The sequence below is a fragment of the Podarcis bocagei genome (assembly GCF_964188305.1).
Source record: "Podarcis bocagei genome assembly, chromosome: 2".
NCBI lineage: Eukaryota > Metazoa > Chordata > Lepidosauria > Squamata > Lacertidae > Podarcis > Podarcis bocagei.
Window position 1 is genome coordinate 13,300,601 of NC_138126.1, and position 18,012 is coordinate 13,318,612.

The 18,012-nt window shown below is 43.7% G+C and overlaps 2 protein-coding genes across 7 annotated transcripts in view; one reads left to right on the plus strand and one right to left on the minus strand.

Annotated features, from left to right (window-relative positions):
• The window catches only part of LOC308580362 (uncharacterized protein), a 148,788-nt gene that overhangs the window by 26,331 nt on the left and 104,445 nt on the right, over positions 1 to 18,012 (minus strand). The gene's annotated exons all lie outside the window — the stretch shown is intronic.
• LOC308580519 (uncharacterized protein) lies at positions 7,148 to 17,842 on the plus strand. Of its 5 annotated transcripts, none has more exons than XM_081182255.1 (8): positions 7,148 to 7,262; positions 8,071 to 8,184; positions 9,292 to 9,363; positions 10,721 to 10,930; positions 12,048 to 12,070; positions 12,937 to 13,049; positions 14,374 to 14,406; positions 15,746 to 17,842. In XM_081182255.1, the coding sequence occupies exons 2-8, from the start codon at positions 8,170 to 8,172 to the stop codon at positions 17,380 to 17,382; spliced, it is 2,103 nt and encodes a 700-aa protein (XP_081038381.1). In that variant the 5' UTR covers positions 7,148 to 7,262; positions 8,071 to 8,169; the 3' UTR covers positions 17,383 to 17,842. The 5 variants fall into 5 exon arrangements, with proteins under 5 accessions (XP_081038381.1, XP_081038379.1, XP_081038380.1 ...); XM_081182253.1 differs by having other exon boundaries at positions 7,149 to 7,262; positions 15,743 to 17,842; XM_081182254.1 differs by lacking the exon at positions 7,148 to 7,262 and adding an exon at positions 7,322 to 7,515 and having other exon boundaries at positions 15,743 to 17,842.

Below are 18,012 nucleotides of genomic sequence, written 5' to 3' on the forward strand. Positions count from 1 at the left end.
TAACAGAAATATCAACAAGATTAAACCAGAATACAGAATCTATAAATAAATTGGTCGAGGAAAATGCCACCACGCGTCAAATTGCCGAAGAGGCCAAAGCCACAGCTGGAGAGACGCAGGAGAAATTAGAGCCACTTGCCAAGAAGGTCTATGAGCATGATGCAACCTTGGCCTTGTGGGAGTTACAGAGGAAAGAGAGAAACTTAAAATTAAGACTGATTCCGGAGAAGGAAAGTGACAACCTTGTGGAATATTTGACACGGGAGTTTGCGGATTGCTGGGACTTGGAGGAAGACGATTTTAAAATCACAACTGCCTTTAGACTCGGCAAAAAGCAAGATAGAAAGACACCAAGAGATTGTTTGATCACACTCAGATCTAAGGAGGAAAGAGATAAAATTTTAGGACTACACTTTGGAAAAGCCCTCCAAATTGGAAATTCAGCAGTACAGATCTTTAAAGACATACCAAAATATATCTTGGACTTAAGAAACTTCTACAAGGATTTGGTGCTTTTGTTAAAGAAAAATCAGATCCGCTTCAGGTGGGAATTCCCACAAGGACTGTCATTCGACTACAAGGCAAAGAAAGTGAAAATAAAGACAATTCAAGATAAAGACAAATTTCTGGCAAGATATCAGGAGGACCTACAGAAGGGGACTGTGGACGTACTTGCAGAACAGAGGAGAGCACTGGATATCCTGAATCTCTCGTTTGGACAAAAACCACCACCGTCAGAAGAAGAGCAACAACTTGGAGCTGTTGGAGGAGCCTTAAGAAAATAACAAGATGGCTCTGCAATTCCTTAGTTGGAATTGTAATGGACTGAATGGGCCTTTGAAGAGAAGACAAGTATTTCATATTTTGAACAGAGAACAATTGGATTTGATATGTTTACAAGAAACTCACATAACTAGAGCCCACAGGAGATTACTCACAAATAAAAGGTTAGGACAAGAATTTGTCTCATCAGACAAAGTTAAGAAGAGGGGAGTGGTAATATATGTGAAGGAGAAATGGGCTCCAAAAATGATATTTAAAGATGAACAAGGGAGATATCTGGCTGTGGAGATACAAGTACAAGGAGAAAAACTTTTAGTTGTTGGAATTTATGCACCAAATGAAGGCAAATCTGACTTCTTTAAGGGACTTCATGAAACTTTGACGGACTATCTGGATTATAATATGATAATCATGGGAGACATGAATGGCGTGGTCTCCACTAATATGGACAAGGCACAAAGACTAACAGTCACTAAAGAAGGGAGACTCCCCAAGACTTTTTTCGAAATGACAGAAAACATGGACTTGATAGACATTTGGAGAACAAGGAACCCTCTGGAGAGAGAGGGAACCTTCTTCTCCCAAGCAATGATGACCTGGACCAGAATTGACCAAATCTGGGTTACCAGTGGATTGGCTCCAAAGATTAAGAAAGTGGAAATCTGCCCAAAAACTTGCTCCGACCATAACGCCGTGAAGATGGAGATGAAACTCACAATAACCGGTCAATTTAGATGGAGAATGAATGACACCCTCTTTCGAGATAAGGAGATTCTCACGAAGGCCCAAAAGACCTTAAAAGACTATTTTGAAATAAATTTGAGGACTGACGTGGAGAAAAGAGTGATCTGGGACGCAAGTAAAGCTGTTATGAGAGGATTTTTGATTCAACAAAATTCAATAAAGAGGAAAAAACAAAATGAGAAAAAAGAGAAGATCTTGGAAATGATAAAGGAAGGAGAGAGGAAATTAAGAACAAAACCAAAGTCTCAGGACATTTTAAGAGAGATTAAGTTATATCAAACTCAATATATGGAATTGATGAACCAAGAGATTGAATGGAAGATAAAGCAAATGAAACAAAAGACTTTTGAATCAGCAAATAAATGCGGTAAACTTTTGGCATGGCAATTGAAGAAAAGGCAGAAACTAAATACAGTTACAAGCCTAGAGGTTGATGGAAAGAGTATATCTAAACCTAATGAAATTAGAAATTGCTTTCTAAGTTACTTCAAAAAACTTTACACCCAAGGCCCGCAAAATGAAGAAGATATAGACAAATTCCTTGGAAGATATGGATTACAAAATATCTCTCAGCAAAGTAAGATGGACTTGAACCAGAGAATCTCAGAACAAGAGGTAGAGGCTGCCATTCAGAATACGCAATTGGGCAAATCTCCGGGACCAGATGGACTGACTTCTAGATACTACAAATCGTTGAAGGAATGGTTGATTCAACCATTAAGAGAAGTTTGTAATGAGATCCTTGAAGGAAAAAGGGCACCTGAATCGTGGAAAGAGGCATATATCTCACTCATACCAAAGTCAGAGACTGAAAAGACCCAACTTAAGAACTACCGCCCGATATCACTCCTTAATGTGGATTACAAAATTTTTGCAGACATTTTGGCAAAAAGATTTAAAAGAGTTTTGATGGAGAAGATTCATAAAGACCAAGCAGGCTTTCTCCCTAAAAGACACCTAGCGGACAATGTAAGGAATGTAATAGACATTTTGGAAAAGCTGGAGGTGAATATAAACACTAAAGCAGTATTGATCTTTGTGGACGCGGAGAAAGCCTTTGATAATATCTCTTGGAGTTTTATGAGGAAGAATCTTCATGGGATGGGGGTAGGCCAGGGTTTTGAGAATGGTATGGCTGCAATATATTCCGAACAAAAAGCTAAGCTGATTGTAAATAATGTTGTGACTGAGGAACTTAAGATAGAAAAAGGAACTCGGCAGGGGTGCCCAATTTCCCCATTACTTTTCATTTCGGTTCTGGAGGTGTTGCTGAATATGATAAGAAATGACCAGCAGGTCAAAGGTGTGCAGGTCGGAGCTAAACACTACAAGTTAAGAGCGTATGCAGATGACCTAGTATTGACTTTGCAAGAGCCAAACACTAGTACGAAAAGGGTTTTAGAAATAATTCAACAATTTGGCCAGGTGGCTGGATTTAAGTTGAATAAGCAAAAAACTAAAGTCTTAGGGAAAAACCTAACAGATATGGAAAAGGAGAAGTTTCAGGAGGAAACAGGTTTGACAGTGGCTAAGAAAGTCAAATACCTAGGGGTTTATTTAACACCTAAGAATGTTAATTTGTATAAGGACAATTATGAAAAATGTTGGTCAGAGATTAAAAAAGATCTAGAAATATGGTCAAATCTGAAACTGTCAATGTTAGGTCGAATTGCAGTAATTAAAATGAATGTATTGCCTAGAATGTTATTTTTGTTTCAGACCTTGCAGATTCTTGATAAGATGGAATGTTTTAAGAGGTGGCACAAAGACATTTCGAAATTTGTCTGGCAGGGCAAAAAGCCCCGAATTAAATTCAAAATACTGACTGACGCTAAAGAAAGAGGGGGTTTCGCCCTGCCGGACCTAAAATTGTACTATGAGGCAGCAGCGTTTTGCTGGCTGAAAGAATGGATGCTCCTCGAGAATACAGATATCTTGGATCTGGAAGGCTTCAATAATGCTTTTGGTTGGCATGCATATCTTTGGTATGACAAGGTTAACAGTACCTTTAAAAATCACATTGTTAGAAAAGCATTATTTAATGTCTGGATAAGATACAAAGACTTATTGGAAAATAAAACCCCTAGATGGGTGTCACCAGTGGAGGCTAAAGCAGTGAAGAAACTCAATATGGAGGTCGGATGGCCGAAGTATTGGGAAATTTTAGAACAGGATGGAGACAAGGTTAAACTACAAAGTCAGGAGAAATTGAAGCACAAAGTAGAAAATTGGTTTCAATATCGCCAAATAATGGAAATTTTTAAACAGGATAGGAAAATCGGTTTCCAAGTGGAGAAATCAAAACTAGAGACCGAATTGCTAGAACCCAATACTAAGAATTTATCTAGAATGTATAACTTGCTGTTGAAATGGAACACACAGGATGAAACAGTTAAATCTGCTATGATTAAGTGGGCGCAGGATGTTGGACACAACATTATGTCAGATGACTGGGAATGGTTATGGAACACCGGTATCAAATTTACGGCATGTAATGCCTTAAAGGAAAACATTATGAAAATGGTATACAGGTGGTACATGACCCCAGTCAAGCTGGCAAAAATCTATCATTTGCCCGATAATAAATGTTGGAAATGTAAAGAGACTGAAGGTACTTTTTACCACCTTTGGTGGACATGCCCGAAGATAAAGGCCTTCTGGGAAATGATCTATAATGAAATGAAAAAGGTACTTAAATGTACATTTTCCAAAAAACCAGAGGCCTTTCTCTTGGGCATTGTCGGCCAATTGGTGACAAAGAAAGATAGAAATTTCTTTATGTATGCCACAACAGCAGCAAGAATACTCATCGCAAAGTATTGGAAGACACAAGATTTACCTACTTTGGAAGAATGGCAGATGAAAGTGATGGACTATATGACACTGGCAGAGATGACAGGCAGAATCCGTGACCAACGTAAAGAGATGGTGGAAGAAGAATGGAAAAAATTTAAGAGCTATCTTAAGGACTACTACAAACTCAACGAATGTTAAAATGTTGTGGTTGCTAGAAGTAACAGGGTACAGGGATACAAGGTTAGATAATAAAGGAGGACTAAGATGACAGAGATTAGAAAGTAACAACTGGGAGTTGCTAGTTCAAATATGGACACTGGGATGCAGAGAGGGGGGGTATGGGGAAGTCCAAGAAAAGAGGTTTATGAAAATATCTTTGAAAGCATTTTGTATGTTTGTTTTGTTTTGTGTTTGTTTGTTCTTTTTAAAAAAATGCTGTAAAACCAATAAAAATTTATTAAAAAAAAAAACAAAATGTTGGCTGCTCCTGGTACAAGGACATTTTAAGAAACTGTGTGTGGGCTCTCCCTCAATTTCCTTCCCCCACCCACTGATCCCAGCACCTCATAGTTCAGAGAAGATTGCTGCCCAATAGAAGGAGCTAGTGAAATTGAATTCAGGGCTCATCTGCGGCCAGTGCTGTGTAAACCCTGCAATAAAGAAAAGATGAAAAAAAACAGTTTATGGAGGCCCCACAAATCACCCAGAAATGCATTTTAAATAAAAGGACACATTCTACTCATGTAAAAACACGCTGATTCCCGGACCGTCCGCGGGCCGGATTTAGAAGGCGATTGGGCCGCATCTGGCCCCCGGGCCTTAGTTTGCCTACCCATGCTCAAGATGCCAGCCAAACCATGTAAGTGGGAAATTGCCAGCACAGCCACATTTGACTTCAAAAGAGGAAATTTTCTTCCGAATGAGGAGAGTGGTAAAAAGGGAGTTGAAAAACCAAGCCAAGATGCTCAAATCTTTTCCAGAGGCTTGGAAGTTATTTAAAACCGTGATATTAGAAGTTAAGATTGAATGTAGGCCAGGAAAAGTACTACCAGCGCTAAGAGGATGCCAGCATGGTTGATGACCAGAGTCAAGGCAGCTTTTAGAGGCAGGAAGGCTTCCTTCAGAAAATGGAAATCTCGTTCAAATGAGGAGGACAAAGCTTAAAGCAAAAGAAAGCAGACGAAAAGGGATATAAAGAATTCATTCATTTTGCTATTTGTTAAAGGAGCGTATTGATTTAAAAAAAAAAAAGTTTAAACCAACCATAGCAATTCTGCAACCACATCAAAAGCTGGAAACAGACTAGGAAGGCCATTGGAGAACAAGGTAATTGCAAGCCTGCTGGAGGAGACTAAAGAGGAGCTGAATGAATTCTTCCTGCGCCTTTGTTCATGAACATGAAAAGGAGACTGCAAGGTGATTAAGGATTAAATTGGGGTGGTTCGCACCTGCCTCCCAGTTTGGTTATTTTTACTCTTGGCTCGATGATTAGCTTGAACTGTCTGTACTGTACTCTGATGTGATTTGATTTTTGTAGGGTTTTTTGCTTTATATTAGTGGAAATTCACTGTATCGTAAAAAAAAAGAAGTATAAATATCTGCCAACTGAGGGCAGCACCTTACACAGTGCTGCCATAAGAATGCAATCCTTCCCTGTTTAGGGAAGCTTTTAATGTTTGATGTATCATAGTATTTTAATATTCTTTTGGAAGCCGCCCAGAGTGGCTGGGGAAACCCAGCCAGATGGGCGGGGTATAAATAATAAATTATTATTATTATTATTATTGTGGAACCTTCTCAGTTCTGCATCAGCAATCAGGCAGGGAGAACTCAAAGTCCCTTGCCTTTGCCTCCATCCAGGCCTTGGAGCAGATTTCAGGGGGGCTGGGGAGCCTTGGAAGGTGAGGCATCAAGAGGCTGTTGTGGAAGGGGCTCTAGATTTAACCCACAACACTTATGTGGATCCCCCAGAGCATTGTGACACATCCAGACAATGTGAGGGTCCTGGTGTGAGCATTCTCTGCCTTGGAAGCCTCACTATAATCAATTCTAGCTACTGAGCAGAGACACACTTTGCACAAGCTCAGAGGCACCCTTGCTGTCGCTCATCAGTGCACACGTTCCAAGTCTGAGCAGGGCAGAAATTGAAAGCAGTTGCCAGGGAGCTCATCCCCGGAAAGCCTCCCATCAAATTTAAGGCGTCAGTTGGTTTGGAAAGGTCTGCGGCTCGGTGGCAGGGAACCTTCTTTGCATGCAGAAGGCCCCAGGTCCAATCCCTGCGATCACTAAGTATGGCTGGGGAAAACAGCTGCCTGAAACCCTGGAGAGCTGCTCCTGCCAGTCAGTGCCTGTCAGTACTTTGCTAGATGAGCCAATGGTGTGGCATTACGTAAAGCAGCTTTGCAAATCTGCTTAAAGATATGAAGAGATTTAGAACAGGGGTAGGCAAACTAAGGCCCATGGGCTGGATGCGGCCCAATCACCTTCTAAATCCGACCTGCGGACGGTCCGGGAATCAGCATGTTTTTACATGAGTAGAATGTCCTTTTATTTAAAATGCATCTCTGGGTTATTTGTGGGGCCTGCCTGGTATTTTTACATGAGTAGAATGTGTGCTTTTATTTAAAATGCATCTCTGGGCTATTTGTGAGGCAAAGGAATTTGTTCATTTTTATTTTTTTTACAAAAAATATAGTCCGGCCCACTACATGGTCTGAGGGAAGGTGGACCGGCCCATGGCTGAAAAAGGTTGCTGACCCCTGATTTAGAATAAAGCTCCACACTGGCGCACAAAGGGTTACGCTGCTAGAGATACACAATCATGCCTAGATACCAGGCATACCAGGCAATTTGAGAAGCTGGTGAAGCCACTTCCTGTCCACACCTTGCCCTTTCCTGGGGGAAAAGTGAGGGTTGCAGCTCCCAGCTTGCAGGGTGAGGTGAGTTATAGGGGAATTTAGGAGGGAGGGGGCCATTTGCAGGAAAGTTGGGAGAAAATGATAGACAATCCCAGAAGATCAAGGGCATCAGTGGCTGCAAAAAGGACATAGGAAGCTCCTTTGTACTGAGCCAGCCCAGTACAGCTAATCTTTTTTATTTCTTTTTTAATGCAGAGAGAATAAACAGTTTGAGGAGAAGCTGAATGAATTCTTTGCTATGCTTTATTCATGAACTACAAAGGGAGGCTGCAAGGTGACTGAGGATTAAAATGGGTTGGCTTATTTTTACCCGTAGCTTGGGCTGCCTGTATTTTGGTATGATCCAGTTTTTTGTTCTGTAGTAGTGGAGACACGCTATATAGCAAGCAAATGTACAAATATCTGCCAGTCACGGTCAGCACCTTATGCAGTGATGCAGAGTCAGCTGGGGCCTGAGTAAAAAGGTCCTTGTCAATGTTTAAGGAAGCTTTTAATGTTTGATGCATTACTGTATTTTAATATTTTGTTGGAAGCTGCCCAGAGTGGCTAGGGAAGCCCAGCCAGATGGGCGGGGTATAAATAATAAATTATTATTATTATTATTATTATTATTATTATTATTATTATTATTATTATTATTTTATTATCATCATCATTAATGCAACTCTCTGGGATTTGCAGGTGGGGTGAGAGAACAGGGTGCTAAGATTGCTGGAATGGTACAGCAGCTCCCTTGCATGCAGAAAGTCCCGACATTCCCTGCCCGACATCTTCCTTATGTTCTTCTGTAAACTCCAATATCAAATATTTTTGTTTCTGCTCTGCTCAGTAAATTCACTGGCCCATCTGAATTTACTCCTCTGCCAGCTGCTTTGCCTTGCTGCAGATTCCGGTCATAGTTTGGTCTGGATCCAACCCTTGAAGGAGAATGGCTGAAGCACAGGTAGGGACCCACAGATACTCCCCCCTCTCATTTTGTTCCAGCAGTGGTGGCTGGTGCCCCCTGGGACAGGTAGTGCGGGAGGCAGGGAGCTGAAGAAGAAGTGGTTACACAGAGCCAAATGACAGGCAGAGCCAAATAATCCAGGTTTATCCCTGTCCTCCCTTATATGAAGGCAAAACTGAGAGGGAGGAGGAGGAACAAGCAGTGCACCCCCTGGCCTCATTTTTAAGAAGGCAAGCAGGCATGGAGCAGCAGGTTGAGGACAAACTGAGGTAGATGGGGCAGTCCTTTCATTACCCTCATCATGGACCAGCCTTCCCTGCTTTCTCGGTGTGGCAATCACACAGGGTCCCCGGACGTTTCACTGCCTATTGATCCCTGTGCCACCACTTTATTTCTCGCTGCCACCACCCATGCCCTACCTGGTACAATACTGAGTCCTGTCAGGGTTAAACTTCTGTTTATTTATTGCAGTTTGACAAGCCTGTGGTTTCATAAACGGTATTGGTCAATTACAATCATGGGGTGCCTATCCAGACCTATAACTTCCGCTACCTGCTCTCACTCACTAAACCACCTCTCAGATATTTACTTGTCTTCCTAGCCCCTAACTGTTCCTGACTCAGTTTATTTTGCTACACTAACTCAACCTACCCACAGACTCTATCCCAATTCACTCCCACTCCAACCAACCTCCCAATGAACTCCCCTTTGCCCCTCCCAGAGCTGGTTTTATAGTCCTTCTGACTCCACCCCCCTGGGTTCTGATTGGGTAACTTGTTTAACTATTTCACCTCCAGCACTCTCATATGTTAACGTCACACTCGGAGTATACCGGAAATTGTAATTTATTAAAATTGTCTGATGGGCCATCAGACAAATCTAGCAGAGCTCTTCTTACATTCGTATGACACAGCACACGAGGACAAAGGACTGGGAGGGAGGAGGGGAAACCAAGCTCCGCTAAAAAGTCTTTCACTAGCCAAAAACCCTGCTCAGAAATGAGAACTCAAGTCTTTCCCCAGTGGACTAGCTAGTTGAGGCTATTTTAATCAAGAAAAATTTTAATGTTTCAAAATGTGCCCCCTTTCACACCTTTTGTTACAGGATCATCCGGTTTGCCCGACAAAAGAGGGAGACATCAAAACTGAGGATCAGCAGAGTAGTGAAGACCTGCCGGTAGGCATCCTTAATCCACTCACTTAAGTAAAACGATGGAAGGAACTTATTCACCCAGTGCATCATTAATGCATGGAACTACCCGCCACATGGTGTCCTGACAGCCACAGGCTTGAGTGGATTTAAGAGTGGATAACACCCTTTCACAGGGACATAGGAAGCTGCCATATAACAAGTCAAACCAAACTGGTCCTGCTAGCTCAGTATTTTCTACACTGAATAGGAGCAGCTGACCAGGGCTTCAGGCGATAATTTTTTACCAGCCACGCCTGGAGATCCTGGGGGTTAAACCTGGAACATTCTATAGGTTGTCTGAGTCTTTTTGGAGGGGCAATGTGGGATACCAATTAGTTAAACAAACAAAAAATGTGAAGTAAGAATTCAACATCCTGAGAATCTCAGCTTCTTTCTTTTTATTTGTGATGTAAAATGCACACTGCTAGCACTGCTGTCAAGATACGACTGAGAGGGCATGGGCAGAGACCACGTGAACAGGCAGTTCTTCTTCCTCTCTCATAATACCAGAACCCAGGACCATTCAAAAAGAACACTGGGAGATTCAGGGCAGACAAGCCAAAGGGTTTCTTCACACAGTTGAACTATGGCAGTTGCTCCCACCAGAGGCAGTGAAGGCTACCAGTTGAGATGGCTACCAATTGAGAAGAGGATTAGCATCTTTAAGAGAGGCTCAGACAAATTTATGAAAGATAAGGCTACCAATGGTTGCTAGCTATGATGGCTGTTCTCTACCTTCACTTCTGAGGCAGTATTTGTTAAGGATAACGGTTTAATTGCCTGAAATGGGAATGTTTGCTTCTGTTGAATTGGTGTGTATTTTTAGCATGGGCTCTTTTTTCCTTTGGCAGTAGCTCTCTCATGTGATTGGCTGGCTGTGAGTCACATGAGAGAGGCATTCCATTCTGTTGTGACTGTTATTCAAGTAACTGTCGTTTTTTAACTGGCTTTCTGCTTCTGTGTGTGAAGGGGAATGGCTGCTGAGAGAGGCTTCTCAGGATCTGCTAAGGACAGTGTGTGTAAGTGTCATCTTTCTGAAGTGAATCGGACAGAGGAGATTCCCTAAATGTTAATAGGGAGAAACCTGAGCATGATATTGTAAATATATGTTTATGATAGTAAAGGGTTATTTGCTGTATTTGCTGCTTAGAGGCCTCTTGACTGAGGCATCTTGTTGGCCACTGTGAGAACAGGATGGTGGACTAGATGGGCCATTGGCCTGATCCAGCAGGATTATTTTTATGGCAGTCCCTAGTCATAGCTCATAGAGCTATGGGTTCTCTGATCTATAGGATTTTCTCCCAGGCTCACCGCCCACTTCTTAAATCTTGCCTTCTGGCAGAGAGAAATAGAAGCTGAGAGGATTAAGATTGTCCAGGAGTGGAAGGAGATGCACCAGATTCTCGATGAGCAGCAGCAGCTTCTGCTGAAGTGGCTACAGAACATGGAGGGTGACGTTCTCCGCAGAAAGAAGGAGGTGCTCCAAATCACCAGGGAGACTTCCCTCCTCCGTGAACTGGAAAAGGAGAAGAATCCACAGCAGCCATTACTGGTAGGAAGAGGGGGATCTTGGAAAGTCAGTGGCAAACTGGGAATCTGTGGGCTTCTGACTGTTGCTGGACTACAACTCCCAACATGCTGCCTGGGGCCAATGGGAGCTAAAACGTAATTAAATTAAATTAGTTAAATGTACTTTCATTGATTAATCAGTTATAGTGGTACCTCGGGTTAAGTACTTAATCCGTTCCGGAGGTCCGTTCTTAACCTGAAACTGTTCTTAACCTGAAGCACCACTTTAGCGAATGGGGCCTCCTGCTGCTGCCGCATAGCCCAATTTCTGTTCTTATCCTGAAGCAAAGTTCTTAACCTGAAGCACTATTTCTGGGTTAGCGGAGTCTGTAACCTGAAGCATATGTAACCTGAAGCGTATGTAACCCGAGGTACCACTGTACTTGATTGCTTTAAAAGTGCAGATGAAAATGGTTCTGATGAAAAAAATAAATTTGTTTTCCTTGCAGCTTTTAGTATAGTAAAAATAATGTTACATTGCCCAACAATGCTCCTATTATTGATTAAAAGGCTTTTTCAATTATTATAGCAGGGGTGGGGAAATGCGTTCAGATCCTGACCTCCCCTAAGGGGCCATTTCTGACGAGTGGACATAGTTATCATGACATCAGATGAAGCATTTTCTTTTGCCCGTACAGTTTGTAACCAAACCACCTGGCAAGGTTGAAGGTCAGCTGTGTCCTTACTTGCCCCACACCTGGTGTCATATGGGGTAGGTGGGTGTGGCTTGAATAAAACAGCCTCAGGGGCCAAATTAGGACCTCTTCAACTGACAATTGAATCTGCCATGAACATTTGGGATGTAATATGCATATTATTATTATTATTATTATTATTATTATTATTATTATTAATATTTCTGATTGTTCTAGGCTGCATACCCTCTACATTTTAAAAGCACATTTCCCCTCTCAATGATTTCTGGCACTGTAGTTAACACCACACAGAGTTACAATTACCAGGTACCCTTAACAAACTACAGTGTCTATCATTCTTTGAAAGAATTAGCTTCAAATGGCCTTGCCTGTCTTGCACAACATAGCAAGAATATTCTCTGGCAACTCCGTAAACTGTTCTTTTCATCTTTTCTTTTGTTGCAGGGTTTACACAGCACTGGCCGCAGGTGAGGTCTGAATTCAATTTTGCTAGCTCCTCCTATTGGGCAGATAGTTCATCTTCTCTGAACTATGAGGTGCTTGGATCAGCAGGTGGGGGAAGGAATTTGAGGGAGAGCCCACACACAGTTTCTTAAAATGTCCTTGTACCAGGAGCAGCCAACATTTTGTCCTCCAAATACTGTTGAACTCCAGCTGCCATCATCCCTGGACAACAACATATTCTTAGCCATCCCTGTCCTGGGTCCTGCACTATAAATTGAAAACAATATCATGTCACTTAAGACAGTCATTGGGACGCGGGTGGCGCTGTGGGTTAAACCACAGAGCCTAGGACTTGCCGATCAGAAGGTTGGCGGTTCAAATCCCTGCGACCCGTTGCTCGGTCCCAGCTCTTGCCAATCTAGCAGTTCGAAAGCATGTCAAAGTGCAAGTAGATAAATAGGTACCGCTCTGGCGGGAAGGTAAACGGCGTTTATGTGCGCTGCTCTGGTTCGCAAGAAGCGGCTTAGTCATGCTTGCCACATGACCCTGAAGCTGTACGCTGGCTCCCTCGGCCAATAAAGCGAGATGAGCACCGCAACCCCAGAGTCGGCCACGACTGGACCTAATGGTCAGGGATCCCTTTACCTTTACCTTTAAGACAGTTATGGCTCCCCTTCCCACAAAGATTCCTGTGAATTCTGGAAGCTTCTATCCTTATGCCAGGGTGTTGGACTGGACGGGTTCTTTGGCCTGATCCAAGAGTTCATGGATGTTTCGCCTCCTCCTCCTCCAACAGAGACACTTAACTTTCTCTCTCTCTCTCTTTCTTTCTTTCTTTCTTTCTTTCTTTCTTTCTTTCTTTCTTTCTCTTTCTTTCTTTCTTTTGCAGAGATGATACATTCTTCCCGAAAGCACAGCCGGATTTGGGGGAGCTGGAGCAGAGGCTGAGCGATTTCTCCCACAAAAGGGCTGCTTTGCTGGAAACACTGCTGGCATTCAAAGGTGAAGAAGGGTTTTGATTTGCTAGGATCTTTCGAAAAGCCACAATGACATACAGTGGTACCTTGGGTTAAGTCCTTAATTCGTTCTGGAGGTCCATTCTTAACCTGAAATTGTTTTTAACCTGAAGCACTACTTTAGCTAATGGGGCCTCCTGCTGCTGCCGTGCGTCCGGAGCCCGATTTCTGTTCTCATCCTGAAGCAAAGTACTTAACCCGAGGCACTATTTCTGGGTTAGCGGAGTCTATAACCTGAAGTGTATGTAACCTGAAGCGTATGTAACCCGAGGTACCACTGTATGGGTAAAGTGAAAACAAAAAATGCACAGTTGTGTCTAACGTTAATCCTATGCAAAGTGGACCTATTGGAATTAATGCAGAGGACTATGGCCTCTTCTGCAATTAAATATACAGTCAAACCTCGGTTGTCAAATGTAATCTGTTCTAGAAGCCCGTTCAGCTTCCGAAATATTCCAACAACCAAGGTGCGGCTTCCGATTGGTTGCAAGAGCTTCCTGTACTCAAACGGAAGCCGCACTGGATGTTTGGCTTCTGAAAAACATTCGAAAACCGGAGCATTTACTTCCGGGTTTTTGGTGTTCAGGAGCCAAAACATTCCAGAACAGAGCCGTTTGGGAACCAAGGTTTGACTGTACATTTAAAGTAGTAGCATACTGTTTTAAATGAGAATGGCTTCCCTCAAATAATTCTGGGAAGTGTAGTTTGTTAAGGCTTCTGAGAGTTGCTGGGGTACCCCATTCTCAGAGTTCCTGCAAAGAGGGATTGTTTGTTAAGCCACACTGAGGACTTTTGTCTACTGTTTGTCTGTGACATCGGTGTCACCATGCCACAGACGTATGGAGAGGCAGGGCTTCTAAGTCTTTTAAAATTGTGCATGCATGATGATTTGGGCTCATGATGACATTGGGGAGGTTATACTTGCTTTCAATACTGTTTCAGCCTGCAAACGTTTTAGGGCGGACCTACTGAGAAGTTTCCAATCAACATGTTCCCCAACTTCCTGCTGGAATCCTGTAACTTTTTACACCACACATGTTCCAGTTTATTTATTTGACCTGCTTCTGTGGTGCTGTAAACCCAGGAGTGTCGCTCCAGATGATAATATTGTGGTAATGTTGTGAAAGCATCACAGGGCTACAAGTAAAGGAGAATGACCTCTGGTTGGTCCAGTATGAATACAGCATGAATTGGCTAATTAGTGTTTTAATTGCCAGAAAGTCCGCCAGCAGTTGGAAGGGGCCCTGAGAGAGAAAGAGAAAAAGGACAAAATTGTGAAGGATGATAATTTTTTTTCTTTCTTTCTGCAGGAAATCTGCATCTGGAGTTGAAGAGTAATGGAGGTACATACACACTTTAACTTTAAAAGTAAAATAAAATTACATACTAGAGACCAACATGTTTTGCTGCCTGAATGAAGGATGATAATATATAAGTATTTTTATAGCTCAACATTTCTAACCTTGCGAGGTTTAAATTTCTTTTTATATTATTATTATTATTATTATTATTATTATTATTATTATTATTATTATTACAGTATTATTATTATTATTATTATTATTATTATTATTATTATGACAAAGTAATAATCATAAATAAACAAGAATAAAAATGTGCACCCCCCCACTGAGACCATTCCACTGTAACTATCCAAACTCCCAAAATTTCAACACCTCTCGCCATGGTTTGACCCCTTTCCGTTTTAACAGTACAAATTCTACAGACACCTTCCATATCTCTTCAAAATCATTTACCCTGCATATTCCCTGTCTTAACCTTAATGGCACATATTAATTTATCATTAATAGCTATATCCCACACCTCTTTATACCATTCTTCCATTTTATATTCTGCTTGCTCCTTCCACTTCCCAATTATAATAATCTGTGCGGCTGTCAATAAATTTGTCAGCAAGTCCTTCATAGCCTGCAAACCTTCCACCCCATCGTAAATTGATAATGATGCTACCTCTGCACTTTTGGTCAGCTGTAACCCAGTGATTTCCTGTTATCTCCTTAAACACCCTTTGCCCCCAAAAATGTTCATATTTACACCCCACCACATGTGAACATAATTCCCGGTTTCCTGGCATCCCCTCCAACATAACACCGAATATTCATGGTTTATTTGATTTAATCTGACTGGGGTTAAATACCATCTCCAAACTAATTTCTAATAATTTTCTTTTATTCTTAAATAAATTTCATGAAGATAGGAACACAGGAAACTGCTTTATCCTGACTCAAAACCATTGGCCCATCTGGCTCAGTACAGTGGTACCTCGGGTTAAGAACTTAATTCGTTCTGGAGGTCTGTTCTTAACCTGAAACTGTTCTTAACCTGAGGTACCACTTTAGCTAATGGGGCCTCCTGCTGCTGCCGCGTGATTTTTGATCTCATCCTTAAGCAAAGTTCTTAACCCGAGGTACTATTTCTGGGTTAGTGGAGTCTGTAACCTGAAGCGTCTGTAACCCGAGGTACCACTGTATTGTCTACTTTGACTGGCAGTGGCTTACAAGGGTTTCAGAGAGAGAGTCCCTGCCTGAAGCTGAGACCTTATATGCAAAGCAGATGCTCTGCTACTTAGCTAAAACCCCTTCCTACAATGATTGAAATAATAGAATTTATCAGATTTTGCTGCATTCATAGAACAGTATCCAACTTGCTTATTTCTAGCAGGAGACGGCCAGGTGAGCAACATGGAGGATGAGAAACCTCTGATGGATCATACTGAGCAACAGGAACGGAACGATAGGACAACGGAAGGAGCAGCGGAGAAAAGGTCTCTGTGCCCTGAACCAAAGGCCACTTCTGAGGATGAACATGGCTCAAAAAGAGAGCAGAGGAAGTGTCTGGACAAAGGGGAGGAGGACAAATCTATTCCCTGCAAAGGAAACAACTGTGACCTTGATGGGCACAAAGTTCTGCCAAGGACTCAACAGATCAAGAAGCAAAGGATGTGTGCCGAGTGCGGGAAATGCTTCAGTCAGAAGTCAAACCTTATTACACATCAGAGAATCCACACCGGTGAGAAGCCGTACGAGTGTGCCGACTGCGGAAAGAGCTTCCGCCAGAGATCGGGACTCATTTCGCACCAGAGAACCCACACGGGCGAGAGGCCGCACAAATGCTTGCACTGCCAGAAGAGCTTCCGGTTCCACTCCAACCTCATCATGCACGAGAGGACCCACACGGAGGAGAAGCCGTACAAGTGCTCACATTGCGGGAAGCGCTTCAACCAGCGGTCGAACCTCGTCAGTCACGAAGGGACCCACCGGCAAGAGAAGGCATGCAAGTGTTCCGAGTGCGGGAAAAGCTTCCGCCGGAGCTCAGAGCTCACAGTCCACAAGATGACCCACACGGGGGAAAAGCCATACAAGTGCCTCCAATGCGGGAAAGGGTTCAGGAGGAGGGCGGACCTCATTGTGCACGAGAGGACCCACACGGGAGAGAAGCCGTACGGCTGCCCCGATTGTGGGAAAAGCTTCAGCCAGAGGTCGGGCTTAATTGCGCACGAGCGGACGCACACAGCAGAGAAGCTGCACGAGTGTGTGGTGTGCGACAAGGGCTTCAGCTACACCACACACCTTGCCATGCATGAGAAGCCAGACCTCACCACACATCGCATGGGCGAGAAGCCGTACGAATGCGCAGACTGCGGGAAGAGCTTCTGCCAGAGATCGAAACTCGCCGTCCACCAGAGAACCCACGTGCGTGAGAAGCCGTACAAATGCTCTCACTGCGAGAAGAGCTTCGGCTTCCGGTCCTACCTCATCGCACACGAGAGAATCCACACAGGGGAAAAGCCGTTCAAATGCTCGCGTTGTGGGAAGGGCTTCAGTCAGCGGTCGGCCCTCAAAGGTCATGAAGGGACTCACCAGGAAGAGAAGCCGTACAAGTGCTCCGAGTGTGGGAAAAGCTTCTGCCGGAGCTCAGAGCTCCTCGTCCACCTGATGACCCACACGGGGGAGAAGCCATACAAGTGCCCTCAGTGCGGGAAGCGCTTCAGAAGGAAGCCGGAGCTCATCATCCACGAGAGGATCCACACGGGCGAGAAGCCGTACAAGTGCGCAGACTGCGGGAAAAGCTTCAGCCAGATGTCGGGCCTCCTCAGTCACGGACGTACCCACCGGGAAGAGAAGCCGTACAAGTGCGCGGAGTGCGGGAAGGGGTTCAGGAGGAGGACGGATCTCATCGTGCACGAGAGGACCCACACTGGGGAAAAACCGTACAAGTGCCCTCACTGCGAGAAAAGCTTCAGGCAGAAGCCAGGCCTGAACGTGCACCAGAGGACCCACACAGAGGAAAAGCCGTAGAAATGTGTGGCTTGCGACAAGAGCTCCAGCCGTGCCTCACACCTTTGAGATGACCTGTGGAAAAGCAGCCATTTAAGTGCCTGGGGTGTGGGAAAAGCTTTGACTGGAAACTGGATCTCACCGCGCACTGCCGGAACCACACAGCAGAGAAACCATACGAATGTGTGGACTGTGGAAAGTCAGCCAGAGGCCAAGCCTGTGTACGCATGAGAGGGCCCACCTGGGCAAGAGGCTCTACCTGTGTGTCAAGTGCGAGAAGAGCTTCCAGAACAGTTCCAACCTGAAGTCACACCGAAGGGCCCTCTCCAAAGCGAAGTCTTGCAGGTGCTCGGAGTGCGGGAAAAGCTTCCTGGGGAGTTTGGATCTTAGCAGACACCAGAGATTCCACACAGGAGAGAGCTCACGAGCAGCCCAATTATTTGGAAAACTTATTTTAAATAAACAGTGGTTTTGCACAGTGCTGGCTTTGTTCACTGTTGGCTGTTGACTGGCGTATGTGGGTGCTGGTGCATGGCATTATGGGATGCCATCATTATAAAATGGTGCTGTAGCTCTAGGCTCAAGCAAGAGGGCTGAAACGAAAGGTTTGGCTGATAGGTCCACTCTCCTTGCCTCTACAGCTTCCAGTGT

What these genes read in the sequence shown, in the direction of transcription:
- LOC308580519 (XM_081182253.1), top strand. An exon ending in AACACTGCTGGCATTCAAAG is followed by an intron (nt 13,050 to 14,373) that starts GTGAAGAAGGGT and finishes TTCTTTCTGCAG; the next exon opens with GAAATCTGCATCTGGAGTTG. An exon ending in GGAGTTGAAGAGTAATGGAG is followed by an intron (nt 14,407 to 15,742) that starts GTACATACACAC and finishes GCTTATTTCTAG; the next exon opens with CAGGAGACGGCCAGGTGAGC.